Below are 20,080 nucleotides of genomic sequence, written 5' to 3' on the forward strand. Positions count from 1 at the left end.
GAGCTCTTGAACTACTACGCTGGCAGAGCAAATCATGTTGTTGGGCAGAAATCCACACTGTCGTTGCGCCTGATGATCGTCACACTAGATCCAACAAGAAGAATCCCAAACCGTAGAAGCGCATGAGATTTCACAACGGAAACGGACATCGCGGAGCGGGTCCTGGTCGGGGCCGCGTGGTGGAATCTTCTGTCCACCGGTCCCGATCCGGCCCCGGTTCCGAAGCTGAAGTATAGACGCCATTCATTGGTACATTGTTATTAACAAAAAACCTGATGGCGATGTGAGACATCGCACACTGGTAAACTTATCAAGGTCTAGCCTCTATGACTCAATTTTCAGTGTGTTTCTTTTCCGTTCGGCCAGCCTGAGCGTCAAAGATGTTTTCTTATATAGTCTCCAGTCTCTCGACTTCCGAATGCATTGGAATGGATTAACATAACAATCTTGACTGGCATTCTCCGTTACGTGTACCTTGTCTCTGGTTCCTTTTCATATCATACAAAATGGCAAAGGGGGCAGAACAATCAGTGACTGTTCAAACTGCTATTGTCCCGAGTTCAGGTGCGCTTGTTCCTCCAGGTGACTCTTCGCCCAGCCCTAATACATACCAGGAAGAGATGACGAGGTGGAGGCTGGGCCTTCCATAATGTCCAAGATGAGCAGTAATAGAGCAGACGAGCATTACAAGTTGGTCAAATTGTCGGAGCAGGAGACACTTGTTGAATTCAAAGAGGGGTCATCAGCGAACCCGAACAATTGGGACTTTGTATGTATTTGGTGTTTAGAATGTGCACGGACATTTCCAATAGGACTAACCAATGCTTCTACTTTAGAATAAAAAGGTGTACAATGTTCTCATAGCGTTGTTCGTTGTTCTCAATAGCGGTGTATCATCCTCTCTACCTAGCAATGCGGTCCCTGCTATCATGGAAGATTTCGACCAGCACGGTGATGGACAGAAGGTCTTACCAACAGCCATATTCCTTATCGGATATGTTGTAGGTCCTCTAGCCTTTAGCCCATTAAGTGAGACTATTGGTCGGAAGCCGGTTCTCACTTGGACTTTCACTGTCTTTGTCCTGGCAACTCTTGCCTGTGCTTTGGCACCGAATTGGCCCTCACTCCTAGTTTTTCGAGCTATCTGCGGCACTATGGGTGCGGCGCCACAGACAGTGATCGGTGGAGTATACGCGGATATGTTTTCAGACCTACGGAGCCGGGGACGGGTGATGGCTTTCTATATGTCGGTAGGTTAAACAAAGGCCTATCCTTTCTCCAAACATTGTTTCCAACATGACCCGCAGGCTGCAAGCTTCGGTCCAATTGTTGGACCGATAATATCTGGGTGTTCAGTCCAGTACGGATGGCGATGGACCTTTCGCATTGACCTAATCTTCGCCGGTATTTCCTGGATAGGGCTTATGTTTATGTCAGGTATGAACATTCGGGTCTGAATGACATCTGTTCACGTCGTACTGGGTGAATGCTGATACAGTTTACTGCAGAAACCTTTGCACCCGTCATTCTAAAGCAACGGGCTGCCAGGCTAAGAAAGGAGTCGGGGTGCAATTCTTATCTGTCTCGGCAAGAGCTGCAGAATGGAGGCTTTCGATACAGCACTACTCAGATCATCACGCGTCCGATCACTATGCTTGTCTTTGAACCCATCATTTTTTTCACGGCTCTCTATATTTCTCTTGCATACAGTCTGGTCTTCTTCTACTTCCAAGCATATCCCATTATTTTTGAAGGTACGGTTTTGTAGCCCGTCTCCCCTCCCACCAAACAAAACCCAGCCAACAAAGTCTACGAAAACATAATAAGCATATACTCACACCATACCATAGGTACATACAATTTCGACGTCCAAACAACATCCCTCACCTACATCCCCAGTAAGTAACCCCCAGCCACCCCAAAACCACCCCCAAACTAACCAAGACCCCGCAAAAAAAGTCGGCATCGGCGCCGCCTCCTCAGGCCTAATCTCACTATACTACGACACAATCTACGAAAAAGCCAAAAAAGCCGGAAAATCCTGGACCACCAGCCCGGAACTGCACCGACTCCCCATATCCTGCATCGCCGGTCCCTGCCTAACAATTAGTCTTTTCTGGCTCGGCTGGACCGCAAACAGCAACATCCACTGGATCGCACCCGTGCTATCCGGCCTCCTTTTCGGCGTCGGCTACCAAATGATCTTCATTTCGCTGCTCACGTACGTTACAGACGCGTACAAGATTTATTCAGCGAGCGCTCTCGCCGCATCGGTTATCATGCGGAGTATAGTGGGTGCGCTGTTCCCGCTTGCTGCGGATCCGTTGTATTCGACTTTAGGTGTTGGGTGGGCTACCTCTGTCTTGGGGTTTGCTAGTTTGGCGTGTATTCCAATTCCGTTTGCGCTGCTTTATGCGGGGCCTTGGATTAGGAAGAGGAGTCCGTTTTGTCAGCGGTTGTTGGAGGAGGATTCTTTGAAGGAGAGGGCGGAGAGGTCGGTGGGGGATGTTTAGGGTTTGGGCTTGCATGATGTGATGGCATAGGTTTGCATGTCTGTGGCTCTGCGTCTGCATTGCTAGGTGGAGTTTTTCTTTTCCTTTCCTCTTTCTATTGATTAAAAGTTAATATTCCTTGTGGTAGATACTGATTAATTTTTAATATCCGCACGATTGGAAGTCCAAGACGGCTTTGTTCGGTTCGGATCTAGGTCTAAAGCTACGCATTTTACTCGCGAGTGCTAAAGCGCCGGTAAAAGAAATCAATGAAATCTGTTTCCTGAGATTGAGAACCTTTTCAAATACGCTCTAGGCAGTTGTTATGATCAAAGGTTTCACTAACGACCAGGCAGTAAGTGCTTGGGATATCACTGTAACCTTGGCCTTACAACATAATCCATTTGAAGCTTTCTTCAATCCGATAGGATAGGATTGAGACCGCTGCAAGAACTCGCAACCGGCGCGAGATGGCGTGCAACTTTAATCTGGATGAAACCTCTGAAGATCGTATATATTCCGGCGGTTTGCTTGTAATTAGCGAATAGTTCTAGGTAGTCAAATAGTATAGGCCGCGGTTTGATGTTTGAGCCTGTGTTTAGAAGCCCCTTCTGTTATCAGACTGATACTGCTCCACTATATGTTGGAAAATCTCCCTTCGGCGCTCATTCGTTGTCTGAAGCTTCTTTAAAAGCTTTCCCAGTGGTTCAACTTCTTCGTTTCCATAGTCATCTGGATCGACCTCCCCTACAAGCATGCGTTCGGGCACTTTCTCCATAGTTCGGAAAAGTTCATCCAAATACAAATAAAGCCACCTTGTGTCCAGGGGGAAGAAAAGCTCATCTGGCGCTAAGCTGGCAATGCGCAGGATGGTGGCGAAGCATGAAGGGGGGAGAGAGGCGGTAAAATGTGTATCAACCAAGGCACTGATGGTTGCCAGATGACGCATTCTTACCTCCACTAATCTTTGTTTTGTATTGATCACCTTGTCTGTAGTGTCTTTAACGGAAGTGCGAGCCTGATTCACTTGATCCCTGTGATTTGGGAGCGACTCTGATGCCTGCGCGAGTCCCGCTCTTTGACCCTTCATGGTGTTCCTCGTCTTACTCTGCTCGTCTCTCATTTTCACAATTGAATCCTTCTCCTTTTTGATCTCTTTGATCTTTGAACTCGCGACTTTGATTTCGTTCAAGGCTATAGCAAGGTCGATGGTTTTAATAGGGTTGAATTGGACGGTGTCATGCGAGTCCGCCTGGAATAGTTGGCAGTCAGATTTTGACAGCTCAGCGAGAAATGGCCCGTCAACTTACCTTTGCCTTTGCATCGTCATAGTCCTTCTGTGCTTTCTGATGCCGTGCGTTGGCGTCTTCAGCGTCTTTCTTCAAGCTTTCGAGTCTGCGATCTGCCTCCGCCATGCGCTCGTCTAGGGATCCTATTTCTGTATCCAGAAACAACTCGGCGGACGTGATTCTTCTGCTCAAAGATTCTATTGTCCCCGAGAGCTCCGTGTACTAAGCCAACGTAAGTCAAGAGAATATACAAACCTAACATTCTAATATGAAAATCTTACTCACCACCTCATGCAGATTCTGCATATCGGTCACAACACGCCCATTCTCCTCGTCGGCGAAAGTAAAGGCTTTGACTACCCTTTTACACTGGAAATTGGGATCAAACCATTCGTGATCTCGTACTATTTCATCGGGTACTACCCGACGAAACACGGCATAATTGAAGCTCTTCAGTGCATCATAGGCTTTAAGAATACAGTCGTCCGAGTCCTCCTGGGCCTTTTCTATGATGTCAGCGATGGGGTCCTGATCATTAATACGGTTGACCGTCGACTGGGCGTCGTTGAATATCCTTTTAACGTCTTCGAGATTTTTGATTGATTCGGGAGCATCATGCTCTAGACCTAATGTCACACTGAATTGAGGCATGGCGAGAACAAAAAAATCTGTACTGAACGACTGATGTAATAGAGAAAACAAAATATATAGCTAGATGAAAGTGATAGAAGGGGTATGTGGTCACTAGACCATATCTGAAGACATGTAGAGCCTGGAGTTCTTTAAGTATCCATCAGTGGACGTTATATATGTTGTAGCTATATCGTGTCAATAAGATCCGTATCGCTGTAAGAAGTTTCAACGTCATAGAGTCTCAGATAGTATGCAGTGTAAAGGCTCTTCATGGTATCTAAATGTCTTATGTGGGGGTAAACGTTCTATCGAGGAGACGAGATTCGGTATTACCTAGCTAGGAGCGTTGTCTTAGGTGGCTGGCTGTATATCTGGCGGTGCATGTGGGGGACTACTCATCGTCCCATTGATCGGAGTGGAGAAACACCTGAAAATCTTGCCGTAATTGATCAAGTTCCCCATGATCATCAATTGATTCTTCGTCTACTCCTACAAGCGATTTTGTGATCCATAGCTAAAGTTAAAGTGCTACACTGGCAGCTAATAAAGGCATGATCCTTCCTCGTATGATGCATCTAGTGGGCCTTCTGCTGATGGGCTTACGACGGCTACATAGGTATCCTTGTTCAGCTCCACATAAACTTGAGTCTTCTAAGCTACGAAGATGTGTTCCAAAAGTGATTGGACTACATTCGTAGGCTTGGTATTCGGCCGGTAAGGGCCTTACTACGTTGAAGCCCATCTGTAAACAATTAATTAAAATTTGAGCACAGACTATGGTGTGCGGGTAAGATTTTGAATCAAAAACACTAAGTAGCGAGGCACGTGACTGTATCTATATCTTGAATAATTGGCTGAATAGACCCACTTTACAGCGATTTTGCACGAGGATCAGGCAGATTAATGAAATTTCTATGCCTTGAGCCTAGGTACACCGGCCGTGTACAGAGTCAGGGTGCGAAAAGATCGTGCTGATCTCTGTCGGTGTGTTTGTATATCATTTCCCTTCGGGATTTTGCTAGCTGTATATATCCACATTGGGCCCGACGGTTCTACTCACGATCTTTAAGCGAACTACCCCACAGGGACTAGCACGATCTTTCCACGCTACCTCAATAGAGTCAGTAGAGTCAGTACAGTACAAATACTACATAGATCGGCAGCTATGATGGCATATAGTGACAATCATCTCTGCTTTTGGTAGACCATAGGTGAAATGGCGCTGGCGAGCTGAAAGACAGATTCTTCCGTGGGCTGTGGAACTAGGCGAGATCGGGACTTCTTTTACCCACTGTGGATCTTTCTCCGAAGGGAAAGAAAAGGAATTTGGTACGAGGAAGACGGCGATGGGCAATGTCTATAGGATAGCGAGAGGAGGTGGATTACTACTATTGCGTATATCTGAGCCGACGGGATTCAGCTATTACTAGGTCTTCTATATGCGGTGTCTGGTAATCTAAAATCCATAATAACCAGTATTTCTTTGGCTCTTATTTTCCTAGTTGGACCAAGGACAAGCTAGGATTCGTGTGGCTTCAAGATATTTTTAACCGGGTGATTAGAGCTAGAAAGAGGTAGTCGCTATTTGATTCTGCATGGAGACCTGTAGTTATATACATTAGTAACCGTGGGATCCTGAGATCCAACAGACTACTCCGCACAGTAAGTCCAAAGGAAAACTCCGGAGTAGTAGATCCGCTTAAATTCAAAACCGGTGGCCTAAGTCAAACCTTTCAGCGTATTCACTAGCCTAAATATGGAAAGGTATTGATTCTTAGTAGGATCCACTATGTCACGGTGAGGATTGACTAGTACGCACTTACTTACTTTGGAGTTTTTACAACTATCGTGCGCAGGCCTGAACCAGATCGCTTAGAGTTTTGAAGTTGGCCTGGCGGCTAGCTGCAACCTTTATGCTTACTCTAACGAAAACTCTGGTTACGTACAAATACTTCATGCGCTGTGGCTCAGCTGAAGACCGAACATCATGATGTCATTCGCATTGTAAGTACCCCACGACCTGGCGGCCTGAGAGGGTCGATGGACGAATCCTATCATCATACGGGGTATGCTTTTTCAGGCGAAGGGTCGATTGGGTTGTGTGTGGATCTGGTGGCCCTACCACAATAGCTGATGAGCATGAGGAAAATTACAGATCATGTCGTTTCAGCTCGCCCCATTCAGCTCTGCTTCAGTCCTGCGTTTAGCTGAAGTAGTACAAAATAACGCACTTCACCCTTGCCTACTAATCTAATATAAAGAACCTGAGGAAGATTCGTTTCTTTCACTTGGGCGCCCTCGACACAAAATTATGCTTTACGGTCTACCTACCTGTCCGGTCGAGGTTGTTCATTTCCTCCAAATCATTCGGTCCTATCATTAACGTCAGTCTAAACACAGCCTTTTCCAGTTGGATTTTGAAGAAACGGTTCGTCATGGCTTTTACCACCGAACAGGAGAAGGCTGCGGCGGCGGTGGTCGTTGCGGCACAGGCACCTAGTACAGTTAAAGACTACGTGGACGGTGAGCTCAAATTGCGCTATCTGATCATCAAGTACTTCGCGAAATTAATTTCATTCTAGATATCAAGATCAAAGCCTGGACTCAAAATGATTGGACCGGTATACTGGGAGCAGCACCGGTTTGCTTGGAGCTCTTGGGATGCTGCTCCCTGGCGGCTTCAACGGATGTTGGGCGGAGCACTAAGTTGACGGCCCCCGCTAAAGGTTTCAAGTTCCTGCGAGGGTGTGTTGGCAGCATCTCAACTTGGCATCCAAATTTGATACTGATATTGCTTCTGCAGACACCAATACCTCAGTACGAACTTGGTTGAGGTTGCCAACGAGGGATCACGGTCCTTCCACCTTGCAAGGACCAAGATGGCCGATATCGGAGTGAAGTCAGAGGCGATGAAGAGTCATGTATGAAGCCACATTATTGACAATTCACGGAGAATGAATACTCACTCCCAGTAGGTGCTGACACTTCTCAAAGCTCTACGTGAGGAGAGATTCAGCGGAACGGTTGTCAAAATTGAGCTGAATGTCCTGAAGGACACGGCCACCCAGTGTGTCGCAAATGCCAAAGCCATGGACGACCAGTTCCAGTATTGGCTGAATTATATCATGGAGCTTCATGAAGCTTGTCAAGATGAGGAAAGCCGGGGCGCAGAATTGTTCCAGCGGATTCTGAGTGACGAAAAGGCAAAGAAGACTTACGAAGAAATGCAGCAGAAGAGCTTGAAAGAACACGAGGGACGAGTTAAGAAAGCAGAAGAAGCCTTGAAAGAGGAACGAGAGAAATACAAAAATCTGATGGACAACTTCCCCACCGGGTATGAAAAGCTCCATCTTCGAGGTCATCAGAAAGCTGACAGCTTCACAGAAACGACCTACTTGTCCAGCAGCTGGCTATTATGGGTGCAGAGACAGCAGCTTCCTTGATCAAAATCGCTGGAACTGCAGCTGCGGTTTATTTCAGCCCCGGCTCGGCGCTTGCCTTTACGTCCGAGGCAGTCAATGATACGAAGAAGACATCTGATCAAGACAAACGGGATGGTAGCGGATCAGGGAAAAGTGGCAAAGGTACCGGAAATGACAAGGCGGGAAAGGAGGGAAAAGAGGATAAGAAGGATAAGGCAGGGACAGATGCTGCCCTCTCTAGGTGTCCGCCCGTCCTTCAATCCCTAGAAGTCCTCAATGACATCCTCAACGACAAGGTGGATTGGGATCGGATTCTCTCGGGCAGCAATGCAGATAAAAAACTCACAGTTGTTGTTGCGGAGACCTTTTTGACAAAAGTCCAGGAAAGCATCAATAACAACGAGGAGGAGAAGAAGTCCTCGGGTGGGAAGGCTCTACTAAAAGTCATCACGGACAGTTTGAAGGTGAGATGTGCCCCGCTGGCACATGTAAGACTAAGACTCATCTGACAATGCCAGGTCATCAACGAAATGAACGAGGAGCGGAAAAAGAGTAATGATGCAAAGGAGTGGAAGAAGCCAGCCGATGATTCTAAAATCGTTAAAGGCTGGCGGACGGCAGTCGACAAATCACTCAATGGGACAAAGAAGATGCAATCCAAAGCAAAGGCCTCGCGAACGCAGACTGCCGGAAACCCAAATTACAACATCACCGTGCCGGATAACAGCGCGGATCAGATCCAAGCCAGAAAGGATCTCACCCAGGCCACAGTCGACGCTGCCACCGCACGTCTTGAAATGGCAATGAACGCCTACTTGGAACAACAGAAGATGGCCCAGGAGATGCATACCCAAACACTCAAACTTCAGGAAGAGCTGGCGAAGGTTCATAGCGAACTCGCACAACTGGGCCAGAAGAAGTTAACCTTGGTAGGTAGCCCATGCTCCAGTGAAAGATGATGTTGGCTAACAACGGTGCAGGAGGATGTTCGTCGTGTTCTTCGTGACTGCATCAGCTACTTGATCCAGCTCAAGGATAATGTCAGAAAGTTGACTATCTTCTTTAGTACCCTCTCCATGCTCGTTGGATCAGCCGTGGAAAAGCAAGTGATACCCTTTATCCAGCTGACCAAGGAGGTGGGGGACGACCGAACTCAGGGCAACCTGGTGAACCAGTTTACCGTCAATGTAAGCAAGAATATGCAAATCGATCCAGAGTCGGACACCTGCTAATCTCAATAAGACCATTCTTCAATACGCACTTAATGTCGCGGCCAACTTCTCCCTGTACCAGGATATTGCAAACATGTACATCGAGGTCAATGACAATCATATCCTCAAAGGATTGACTCTGGTCGATGAAATGACCAAACTCACCGATAAGCAAGGATTGGAGGTGAAACAGGTCGAGCTTCGGAATTATTCTAAAGGTGCCAAGGAGGGTATTGCAGAAATCCTTGCCAAGGTGAGTGTTCCATGATAAATGGATGTCAATACATGATGGACTGGTTGCTGATGCTATTGGGATCTACAGACAAAGGACAAGATTTGTGCGGGCTCCAGCCAGCGTTACCAGGAACTTCAGGATCTGCTTAAAAACCCCGCACTACCTCCCCGCCGACTGGAACACACTAAGGCTATCGAAGAGGGTGCCGCTGAAGGTAGTGAAGAAGTTGCGGAAGATATTAAGAAGAACAACGCGGCACTCGAGCACCTGGCAAAACCAACAGAAGAGCGCGACGCGGATCAAGGGCAGTTGGTGAGTATTTTGCCATACGTTCTCTTGCTACCGAGAATATATCACTAATCAAGTTTGGCATAGGCGGACGCTATTGACCCTGGTGATGACTACTAATCGCAGTCTATACTTCAATGAAACCAACAGTGTTCAAGTATATAGCTAGATTGGTTTTGGAGACAGTATTATAGATTTCATGTCAAATAAGACTAGCGATGAGAGAACGAGAAGCGTTAAAAAGATTTTTTTGTCTAACTCTCAGCTCTGCCCCTTAGATTGATGCCTTACCGGTAAAGGTGCATGCATTGCACACAAGCGGCCGTAATGCATTGATTTCATGGGCATGAAAGTTATTCCTGAACATATGCTCTTGTCATCAATTTGACTCCTAACTATGCAACGGGGCCAAGTACATACCACCTTTCATTTATATTGAGTCACTCTGAAATTTGGTGGGGTAACATAAGCAAGTGGCATTTCTACACCTGTTCAACTCCAGAGCGACTTTCACTTCAATTCAGCCAAATGTCACTTCCGGAAAGCTCCTCTCCACTAGCAGAGCCTCAACTGAAACAAATAACCTTACTCTCTGACCTCTTCTTTATCAAAGATGCCCAAGAAATGGCGACCACCATGAGGACGTTCGGATAGGGCTCGACTCGACAGAAGGCCTGCTAACATTGTTCAGATGCCAATTCAAAGTGTGATCAAAATCGCTCTGCACCAGATGCACACGACGCAACAATTCCACGCTCGTACCTGAGATCAAACACCGAGAAACTAGCTGGTCACAGCGATACAACTACGAACAACGTTGGCCCTCATAGCCCAATATCTGTGCTCAACTCCCCCATCCCGGATTGGGAAAAGGCTTAGAGACCAGACAGGCTGAGCGGAAAGGTTACGGAGCAGACTTCCTGCTGCGACAGGTGTATAGCGGCGAGGTGCCATTCTGTTGGGGATTTATGTAGGGATCAGGTGCTCAAGGCACAGCCTTGACGCCGCCATATGCTGTCTTGGTCGAGTGGGACTGACATATTTATTCAGTTTCTCTAATTTCAGACATATATTCTAATAGTAGTATTGTTGTTATACATTCCGTAGAAGTAGAAAAGGGCTCTAAAGGACTATATACATACGCATCGATGTTTTTTTTTCGAACATTATACCCGATTCAGACAGGTCTACTCAAATCCATAGCACTATTCAGTACAGAATTAGGGCTGTCAAGGGGTTGTGATGTTATGGAATTAATAGTCCTTTGCTTTATAAAGCTAAAAGAAAAATAGTTCTGCATCAATTCCTCGATGGTCTAACGGTCATGATTTCCGCTTGTCATCTCATACGAGAACAAGCGCGGGAGACCTGGGTTCGACTCCCAGTCGGGGAGATTCTTTTTCTTTTGCTTCATATTCTCCCTACCCCCACGCTCTTTTTTTCCAGTAACTAGATGTTGAAAACACACTGTAACCCATTTCAATCAAGTCATTATTCATGAAGGTATTAAATCAATTTCTATGGATACTCATTTTAGCAAAGCAATCCAAGAGACTTGCTCGGCTCTGCGCAAAGCGGAACTTCTGCTCCATACCGAGAAATATATAATTGCCGCGCGGGTAGCTCCGGTATAGTCTGCCGTAGTCTACAAAGTAACCGACCTTTGATACCACATCAAAGAGTTGTTTCTATACTAAAAGGAGGCTTAGTCTTTGTACAATCTTACAATTGTAAAACCCTTTCATTCAATAGTACGCTCAAGTATGCTTCATCCCAAGAACATCATATATGGATGTTTCTGTTAGGGTTGTTTCATTTAAGAAGTATTCCTGCGCGTAGGGCATGGCATATCTGACTGAGAATATTTAGGTAAAGCACTACAGAAAGCTACATTAGTTTATTAATGCTAACAGTGTCTGTCTGGAGCAATAAGCTTGCCCTGGCATGGTTTGACTTCCCTTCGAAGGCGCTTTCACTTTCTGCTAGTCTCTTATTCTTGGTCAGCGAGACTACCGTGTTTTCTAGATTGCACAAGGGCTTGGAGCGCTCTTGATCGGTCTGATGGACTATCTTTTGAATTCTACTTTGAGTCAACCTTCTAGCGTTGACCGGTCTGGTTTACTGAATTAAAATATGCATACAACAACGATGACCTAGTAGATGGTGGATACCCTCCGAAGAGCTGGGTATTGGAATCTTATGCTCCTCTCAAGTGGTGACTCTCTGATAGGTGAATTCAATTGTATTTCAAGGGCTGTTATACGTAGATGTTATACTCACCTTCTTTACTACAGGTTCACAGCTCCTGATTCCATACTATATCTGTTTTCGATCGTGATACTCCTATTTGGACACCAAGTCTGGTTCGTAGCTCATTCTACGACTTGCATCTGATAGAAACAGGGTCGAAAAATGACTGCCATTGATAGAGAGTGACCAAGCTACAGGGAGAACATAGGAGGACATTGGCAATGGGTGGGTTTTGCTCGATCTCATCGGGAAAGGATTTCCCTCCATCACTTATGCGAATGTCTGTACGATTAAACTTTCAATCTTCTTCTGCCGTGACATACATCATTTAGATAATGCAAACAGGAACATAAGTTGATATTGTAAATTAAAACATGGTAGGATGCAGCTTTCCTTGTTAAACAAGTTGTATGCACACAAATAAAAGACTAACCTGGTAGACTTCGAGTTAAAAGAAGAACCTTAGCGCCACATACGCATCAATAAAACTATATTGCCTGGTTTTCCAAGGACCAAAACCCAATTATCAATTACACGCAACTACTATTAAAGGCAAATCTCTTAACATAATGAGGCTCCGTATCCAGCTACTCTCTCGTTCAAACACGCAAAGACGATCACCAATGGAGCCCACAAAGAAATACGATATAATCATAGCCGGGGCCGGCATGGCCGGTATCAATACGGCTTATCGCATCCAGACTATACTACCGAACTGCTCATATGCCGTTCTTGAAGCTCGAGGCGCTGCTGGTGGTACGTGGGACCTCTTTCGGTACCCTGGAGTCCGACTAGACACTGGCATCCACACATTTGGATTTCCGTGGCAGCCATACCACACCAGCAAGAATATGCTCGATGGTAGTTCCATCTTCGAATATATCAACAGCACTGCCAGGGCATATAAGATCGAGGATCACATTTTGTTTAACCATCGACTTAAAACCCTGAATTGGGATTCTCAGCAAAGCCAGTGGAATTTAACTGCGGCGTGTCAAGATCAGGAGCCTCGTTTCATTGCAAAATTCGTGATATTCGCGACGGGCTACTATGATTATGACCGGCCGCTCCCAGCAGAGATACCAGGCTTGAGCGACTATAAAGGAGTGGTCGTACATCCCCAATTCTGGCCAGAGAAGATCGATTATGCCGGGAAAAGGATCGCCGTCATTGGTAGCGGTTCTACCGCAATATCACTTGTTCCCAAGCTCGCAGAGACGGCATCTGCTGTAACAATGATCCAGCGAAGTCCAAGCTACATTGTATCTCTTCCGAATGGAAGTGGGGATTCATGGATGAATCGACTGCTGCCTGTTATGGTATTACACAAACTCAGGCGCTATGTGTGGATGGCAGTCATGCTAGGAGCCTATAACTTCTGTCGGACTTTTCCGCAATCTGCAAGAAGTATTGTGCTGTGGCTGACAGCCAAACAACTTCCTGACCATGTTCCCCTGTCGCCTCATTTCGAACCCAGATATAAAGTGTGGGATGAGCGTCTATTAGCATGTCCCGACGGGGATTTCTTCCAAAGTCTGCACACCAACAAAGTCAACATTGAGACGGCGAACATTCAAACAGTCACCGAGAGCGCTGTTATTCTCGACAACGGCAGGACCGTCGACGCAGATATCATTGTAACCGCTACAGGTCTTAAAATGCAAGTGGGGGGTGGAACCCATTTCGAATTGGACAACGCCCCCTGTAATACTGCTGATAAAGTCATGTGGAAAGGCATGATGCAGCAAGATATTCCGAACTCCTTTTTTGTGCTGGGGCATCTGACTGATGCGTCATGGACGCTTGGAGCAGACGCCACTGCTCTATTCATCTGTCGGATGATAAAACATATGGAGAAAGAGAATATTCGGGCGGCCACACCTCGCCTGCACGGCTCGGCAGGTCAGCCTCGTCAGCTTTGGAACTTAAGCTCTAACTACATGCTGAGGGAACAAGGGAATGTACCCAGGGCGGGAGAAATACCACCATGGCAGCCTCGGACAAACTACATACTGGACTCTTTGGACGCTCGGTATGTATCCTTTGACACATGTATGGAGTTTTCAGGAGAGTATCGAGATGATGTGGGTAGCATGACCGAAATCACGGAGGAGAAATAGACATTACCATGCTGCTTTCTCGCACCATAGAGGCAGAACACCTTCTAGTTTGTGCCCTTCCTCGTTCCTAGACATGGCATATATAGTCGTGGCAGTATGAAATCGTTTTCTAAGTTGGATTCAAGTGATACACATGCTTTGTCCCGTAGTGACAGCTTCGTAGACAGTATAGGATATGATAGAAGCTATTCAACTTCCGTGTGTCGATTCTCTGACTCCCACAGCTTGACATGGTTGCTAGTCGATCTGGCTGGCCTGAGCTCCATCAAGTCCGCATTCAAGTCCTGGTAATGGAAAAAGAATGGATGTGCTCCGATCTGAGAAGGCCATGTGCGCATGACCACCTTAGGCAGGCCTAGCGCCAGTTCTTTGTTCTACCTAGTATAAATAATCCTTCTCTGCCTATTTCTATACACCTTCTAACAAGCGAATACGCCATTTATTTCTTGATACATCATCGTTTTGACAAGCTTTCCTCACCTACGCTTTCATTTTACACGTCAACCCTACATTCATTGTGGTTTCACCATCTAACTATCCATCTAGCATCGAAATGTCTTCCTCGTCACCCAACGACCAACCCCCAGCGTCTGCACAAACCATGTTCTGTCCAAATGCATTCCAAAAAGAGCAGATGCCATTATTCAAAGGCAATCAAGTTCCTAGATACCTCTTCCGTATCGTTGCGCCGCAGTCTGCGGGAAGCACAACCACATCCAAAGTCAAGTCCCCAGCGACAACGAACTCTGACAGCGACAAATTTAGAAGACCTCTTTCAACTCGATCCTATAATAGCTGCCGATCGTCTGAATCAACACCTCAGATGGATGAGTGGACATGAGCAGCGTTGTAACCTCATGAGCTGGACCAGTTCTCTGCTTTTTGCATTGCAATATGGTCTGTATCGACACTCTATGGACAGAGGTGAACCCCAACTAGAGGAGATCTCACTCTTCATTATCGACACACGTGGCTTTCCAGAGGGAACGTTCGTCCAAGACCTGGAGATTATGAGGGTCTTCGAGACTTATCATAATGGTTTGAAAAACTTCGGGAAGCTCCGTGGCGGCGAATATTACTTTGGCGAATACCTTACACAGGGAGAACTGGATATAGAGGGGAGATGTGTCAAAGTCTCTTTGCAGAGGATGATAGATCTTGGGTTATTCGAGTTGCACTCTGGACTAGGGAACAGGGACGGATGGAATAGATGGGCCAGGCGGGTTACGGAGCTACGTCTGGACTTCCAAACAGGTAGCCCTAACCCGACAACTCGCTCTGTGGTCCGAAAAGCGATAACACTGGCGCAAAGCTGCTTTGGGGACCGGTGGGCTGCCCCACTTGCCGCCATGTTGCTCGCACTGCAGCCCAGAGAACAGAATGACGCTATAATCATCGCAGGCTTTTCTGCCATGTTTTCGCGTGAGTGTCGCTTGGATATCTGGTTGAATCTCCTTACTAATTATTTCAGCCGTGGAGATAGCAGGGCTTTCTCTTAAGGATATAGAGATTGGCGATCTACGGCTTCCGGAGGGCGAACAATTTGGGAGGCTTATTAACAGCATACACCGCGCGTTTACTGACCCTGATATCGACTTGGTGCTGAATTCGTTCACGAGATTAGAGTCAGCACCCCCACACAGCTTCATATTTGATATCCCCTAGCTAATATGTTTTTCTCTGAGCAGGATATCAGAGTGAATCTTTAAATGCAGCTAGTGGCAATATGTTCATTATTCGACACGCTACCACCACGTCTGAACCTTGGATTGGTGCTCTGAGGTGAGAACGGAGCTTTAATAATACAGATTCCGTCTTATATCAGTAATGAACAATTAAGTTACCTATGATTTAACCACTTTAGGGTAAGCTAGTATATACTGCCCTAGATTGTAAGGGGCTCCGTCCATTCAGTTGCCCGTAAGGCCCAAATATAGCCGAGCATCTTGAAACCACTCTACTTGTATAGTAGCTAAAGAATCGAGCCATACAGAAACGTGGAATCCTTATTTTGAACTTGATCATTCGTATATATGCATCATAAGAGATAAGGCTAATAGCTATCTCACCAACCAAATCATTCACAAAATCGTAATCTCATCCTCACCCGTCAAAGGCACATCAACATGCTTGACCAACTTCTTATTCTCCGCATCATACTCCACATCATCACCCTCGGGCTTACTCTCCACACCCAAAACAGTGATAGTCTCAATACCAACCCCAGCATCATACTCAAACGAGCCACTCATGGTAAGCTTGCCATTCTCATAGACAAAGTCAATCTCAGACACAGTATCCTGCACAACCGACACTCCATCATCAAGATAAAGCGAACCCTCAGCACGACCATCCAAGCCTGGTGCAACAACAATGTTGAAACCCTTCTGCCGTAAAGCGGTGGTGGTGTTTGCGCTCTCGATACGCTGGGGATAGACGATACCACCCTTATAGTGGATGGTGATGTCCGTGTAGTCGATATTATCGAGGGAGACGTATTCACCCTGGCCGCGGACGGGCTTGCCGGTGCCCCATTCGTAGAAGATGTCGTCGGGGAGGTAGAAGGTGACGCTTGTGCTGTTTTCTTCTGTGACGGGGGAAACGAGGATGCCGTCTCCGTAGAAGAATTGGAGGTCGATGGGGTAGGTGTTGGGGTCGTTGGGGTAGTTGAAGAACAGGGGGTTTAGGGCAGGTGTACCGGTTTGGTTCTGTTTGTAGATGGCTGTGTAGATGTAGTCCACTGGGTATTGTTAGTAGGTTGTCAACTTGGTTGTTTTAGAGGAAGACTTGGGGTGGCTTACGGAGCTGGTATCTGATGGAGATTCCGTTGCGAGCGGCTTGAGCTACTGTGGGCCAGCGGTAGAATTCTTGCGAGTTCGCGTAGATCTCGGCGTGGTTGCGGAAGAATGTGTAGAAGGAGCCGAGGGTTGCCCATCTATTGATTTGTATTAGCCTGGGAGGTGGCCGCTATATGAAGGGTCTGTTCGTAAAGCTCTTACCTGGCACAGAGTGTCTCCGTGACATTACCACCGAAGCCACAAACGTCAGGACCCACAACGGGGATCTGGTACAAGGACGCGAACTGCAGGATCTGGCTGATCGAGAGCTGGTACCAAAGCCAGCCGGATACATTATCTGAAGAATAGTTAGCATGCTATTGTTTCCGGTACTATTGTCAATCTTGTAGTGATCTTACCTCCTAGCCAGTGGGACACATCCTTTCCAGAGCCAGCAAAGGTGCTCCTGGTAATGACCAAAGCCCGATCATCCGGACGCCTGGCGCGCATAGCATTATGGGAATGCGAGGACATCATAGCGCCGTAAAGGTTGTGGGTATCATACTGGACGTATCCACCACTCTGCACCAGATCCGTGTCGGCAGTGCTGTCGGCAAGCGTGGGACCGGCGCCGTTCTGGATCATGTACGGCGGCCTGATGAGATGACGGTTGGGAAGACCCTTGCACTCGTTGGGGCCACAACCAGAACCGGTCTGTTTGCCGTGTTGCCAGCCAGCACGCGCGTCGAACTTGCCCTTGGGGGACTTCCAGTGACCGGCGCCGAGGTTGCGGCGGGACTGCGAGCGTTGACGTTTGACAACAGCAGCAGTTGAGCGCTTTTCAGTCGCGTTGCCCTGAACCCAGTTTGGTTGAAGGCTGGCCGGGAATCCAGGGATAGGAGCATCGGGGCCGTCTCTGACTGCTGGCGCCGCGGGAGGGTCACCATCCACCTCGGCGAAGTTCTCGGGGGTGGTGTTGTTGCCAGGGTATGGGCGGTTGTAGAAGTTTGCGGGCTCGTTCATGTCGATCCATAGAGCATCAATGTCTGGGCCATTGGTTCCGTCGAAGAAGGCCAGGAACTGCTCACTCCAGTACTGCTGAGAGTCAGGGTGGAACCAATCCGGGAAGTGACTCGGGCCAGCCCAGACGACACCCTGATATTCAGAGCCATTGTTCTCCTTCATGAAAATGTCATATTTGAGACCTTCATCAAGCGCCGGGTTAGACTCCTTGTAATACACGGCGGGATCGACCATGACGATGTAATGCTGGTCCCTCGCATGGATGGTGTCCACAAGGTCTTTGTACAGATCGGCCGGGAACCGTTCTGGGTCAATGGTGAAGATGCGACGACGGTCCATGTAGTCGATATCAGTCCAGATCGTCTCGAGAGGAATGTTGTTGGTGGAGTAGTTGGCGACGACAGCGGCAACCTCGTAGACGTCTTGGTAGCCGTACTTGCATTGGTGGTAACCAAGTCCCCAATAAGGAGTCATCAACGGGGTCTGAGTGATTTCAGCGTACTGGATGGCCACGTCACGTGGGGTAGGTCCGGCAATAAAGTAGAAATCAAGAACACCGCCAATGATGTTGTACTCAAGGAACTGGGTGGAGTTGTTGTCGATGAAGATATCCATTCCGTTAGAGTTGAGCAGGAACACTCCGTGAGTCCCGGTCTGCCTGTGGTCAAAGTAGATCGGATGAGCACCGTACAGGTTCTCGCCTTGGGGTGTTCCGTAAGCATCACGGGTGTAGATGGTCCGGGTGTAGTTGGTCGTGTTGAGCATGAATGCATCACTGTGCTCACCCAGACCGTACAGATGCGGGTTCTGCGGAAGGTGTGTCTTCAGGTAGACATATTGGCTCTCGAACACCAGCTTGTTGCCGGTGGTGTCGAAGAGCACTTCACCGGTATCAGTTCGAGACACCGTGAACGAGAAGGGGTCGGCCTGGAAGTCAAACTTGAGCTTGCTGTCCTTCGGGGAGCACCATTCGCCAAATCCCGGACGCGGGAAGACACTGTCTGGAACCTGGTAGACAGTGTTGTTGGTGTCCAAGATCTTGACGTGGAGTCGATCGCTGGTCTGATACTCGACTTCGAGCTTCAAGTCCGGGAGATCAGTGCCGAAGACGTTGCATGCCGGACCTGCGAGAGTCAGGTCCGCATAAAAGCCAGACCGAGTCTGCCAGTGCTTGGTGGCCTTGTATCCCGGGCATCCAGAAAGATCCTTCACGTATAGGTCATCGCCGGGGCCATCGAGATCCTCCACGCCATCCTTGCTCTGGGCAAAGACGGAGCCACTGAGGGCTGCAGCCGAGGTCAGCAGCTTCTTAAGATGCATGGTGAATGAAGCCTGGGGAAGAGCAAATCGATGACCTCCTTCGGGCCTTATATAACTTCACTCCTCTCTTTGCCAAGACCCCGTCCTTGGCTTCCGGAAATGGGCAACTGACGCTACATCAGCTCTCCAGCTATTTCACACGCTCTTGGATCCACCGCTGGACCCATCACGGCCCTTGGCAAGGGTTCCGGCCGCTACTCGGCCCCCGAGAATTTACAGTATGGGCAGACATAGCTTCCACGCCTAGAAGAAAACCAACAAGCGATCCGATCTCCCGGGAGCTCAGTCGGCAAAAACAGCGCGATGCTTGGTCTGGTTCTCCGGCAAATGCCCGAGAACCAGACAACCCTGCTCACTCCACTCCACAACGCCCGGCGACGATCGTTGCGATCCTTGTCTAGCTCCCCCGGTAAATGTCCGGGCTGGGCCTTCCCCAGCTCTCTGGTTGGTCAATGCTGCATGCGGAGGAAGCTATTAGTTTAATGCATCAGACGGGCCAATGGGCGCTGAATTTTCCCCGGACCTGCTCCACAGCTGGAGTGCGCTTTTTCTTCCCTCGACGGCCATTGCCGACGGCATTGGGGTTTGCCTGCTCTATCGGGATAATTCAACGGTGATAATGTCGGGGTCAGGGCCAAGCCTGGTACGGAGACATAGCAAGTAATGATGCAATAGGTCCGGTGGCTGTGCTATATCCTCCATGGCTCACCCCCGAATGGCTTCACATTTACGAAGTTGGTAACTGAGTGGGGCCCCGCAATGGACGGCCAACTCCCCACAGACAACCTGGATTTGCCGAGGGAGATGTCGACTGGCTTGGCACTGGCCAGGAAAACATCCAACAAATCCTTGATTTTTCTCTTCCTGAATCCCGACTCTCAACGGGCTTTCACAATGTGGATGCTAAATATGGCAGTTGGTAGGGCTATACCCCTGAATAGCAGATCACCTAGATACGAGATGATTCCCTGACCATGTGTATGTTAGTGTTGCTGCGTAAGAGTCAGATCACATATTTAT

At 47.9% G+C, this 20,080-nt stretch overlaps 7 protein-coding genes and 1 non-coding gene across 8 annotated transcripts; 6 read left to right on the top strand and 2 right to left on the bottom strand.

Annotated features, from left to right (window-relative positions):
• Window positions 1-649: 649 nt before the first annotated feature.
• F9C07_8437 (putative MFS multidrug transporter) lies at window positions 650-2,513 on the top strand (the record flags this gene model as incomplete). The annotated part of the gene is made up of 6 exons (XM_041294015.2): window positions 650-769; window positions 837-1,250; window positions 1,308-1,437; window positions 1,509-1,754; window positions 1,851-1,898; window positions 1,960-2,513. The coding sequence occupies 6 exons, from the start codon at window positions 650-652 to the stop codon at window positions 2,511-2,513; spliced, it is 1,512 nt and encodes a 503-aa protein (XP_041149259.2).
• Window positions 2,514-3,090: 577 nt separating this feature from the next.
• On the bottom strand, window positions 3,091-4,432 carry F9C07_8438 (uncharacterized protein; the record flags this gene model as incomplete). The annotated part of the gene is made up of 2 exons (XM_071511777.1): window positions 3,091-3,744; window positions 4,067-4,432. The coding sequence occupies 2 exons, from the start codon at window positions 4,430-4,432 to the stop codon at window positions 3,091-3,093; spliced, it is 1,020 nt and encodes a 339-aa protein (XP_071367775.1).
• An 894-nt stretch (window positions 4,433-5,326) lies between these two features.
• Window positions 5,327-10,669, top strand: F9C07_2286161 (uncharacterized protein). Its single transcript, XM_041294014.2, has 11 exons — window positions 5,327-6,418; window positions 6,570-6,937; window positions 6,997-7,159; window positions 7,218-7,335; window positions 7,390-7,748; window positions 7,799-8,300; window positions 8,355-8,765; window positions 8,817-9,023; window positions 9,079-9,300; window positions 9,370-9,594; window positions 9,658-10,669. Exons 2-11 carry the CDS (start codon window positions 6,850-6,852, stop codon window positions 9,688-9,690), a joined length of 2,328 nt encoding a protein of 775 aa, XP_041149257.1. The 5' UTR covers window positions 5,327-6,418; window positions 6,570-6,849; the 3' UTR covers window positions 9,691-10,669.
• A 205-nt stretch (window positions 10,670-10,874) lies between these two features.
• F9C07_t209 lies at window positions 10,875-10,963 on the top strand. Its single transcript has one exon. It is a non-coding gene; the product is annotated as a tRNA-Asp (tRNA).
• Window positions 10,964-12,389: 1,426 nt separating this feature from the next.
• On the top strand, window positions 12,390-13,940 carry F9C07_2286162 (putative monooxygenase; the record flags this gene model as incomplete). Its single annotated transcript, XM_071510806.1, has 1 exon — window positions 12,390-13,940. The coding sequence occupies one exon, from the start codon at window positions 12,390-12,392 to the stop codon at window positions 13,938-13,940; it is 1,551 nt and encodes a 516-aa protein (XP_071367776.1).
• A 520-nt stretch (window positions 13,941-14,460) lies between these two features.
• On the top strand, window positions 14,461-14,897 carry F9C07_2169024 (uncharacterized protein). Its single transcript, XM_071509345.1, has one exon. It carries the CDS (start codon window positions 14,494-14,496, stop codon window positions 14,779-14,781), a length of 288 nt encoding a protein of 95 aa, XP_071367777.1. The 5' UTR covers window positions 14,461-14,493; the 3' UTR covers window positions 14,782-14,897.
• Window positions 14,798-15,605, top strand: F9C07_2235587 (uncharacterized protein; the record flags this gene model as incomplete). Its single annotated transcript, XM_041294013.2, has 2 exons — window positions 14,798-15,362; window positions 15,412-15,605. The coding sequence occupies 2 exons, from the start codon at window positions 14,798-14,800 to the stop codon at window positions 15,603-15,605; spliced, it is 759 nt and encodes a 252-aa protein (XP_041149256.2).
• A 416-nt stretch (window positions 15,606-16,021) lies between these two features.
• On the bottom strand, window positions 16,022-19,060 carry F9C07_8441 (putative lysosomal alpha-glucosidase; the record flags this gene model as incomplete). The annotated part of the gene is made up of 4 exons (XM_041294002.1): window positions 16,022-16,680; window positions 16,742-16,875; window positions 16,940-17,075; window positions 17,137-19,060. The coding sequence occupies 4 exons, from the start codon at window positions 19,058-19,060 to the stop codon at window positions 16,022-16,024; spliced, it is 2,853 nt and encodes a 950-aa protein (XP_041149255.1).
• Between the last annotated feature and the right edge of the window lie 1,020 nt (window positions 19,061-20,080).

This window comes from Aspergillus flavus, chromosome 6 (genome assembly GCF_009017415.1).
Source record: "Aspergillus flavus chromosome 6, complete sequence".
Taxonomy (NCBI): Eukaryota; Fungi; Ascomycota; class Eurotiomycetes; order Eurotiales; family Aspergillaceae; genus Aspergillus; species Aspergillus flavus.

Excerpts from the sequence above, each read along its gene's own strand:
- F9C07_2169024 (XM_071509345.1), top strand. The coding sequence starts at position 14,494 with ATGTCTTCCTCGTCACCCAACGACCAACCCCCAGCGTCTGCACAAACC.
- F9C07_2286161 (XM_041294014.2), top strand. The coding sequence starts at position 6,850 with ATGGCTTTTACCACCGAACAGGAGAAGGCTGCGGCGGCGGTGGTCGTT. Across the intron at positions 7,749-7,798 it reads ATGGACAACTTCCCCACCGG|AAACGACCTACTTGTCCAGC; the intron begins GTATGAAAAGCT and ends ACAGCTTCACAG. Across the intron at positions 8,301-8,354 it reads TCATCACGGACAGTTTGAAG|GTCATCAACGAAATGAACGA; the intron begins GTGAGATGTGCC and ends TGACAATGCCAG.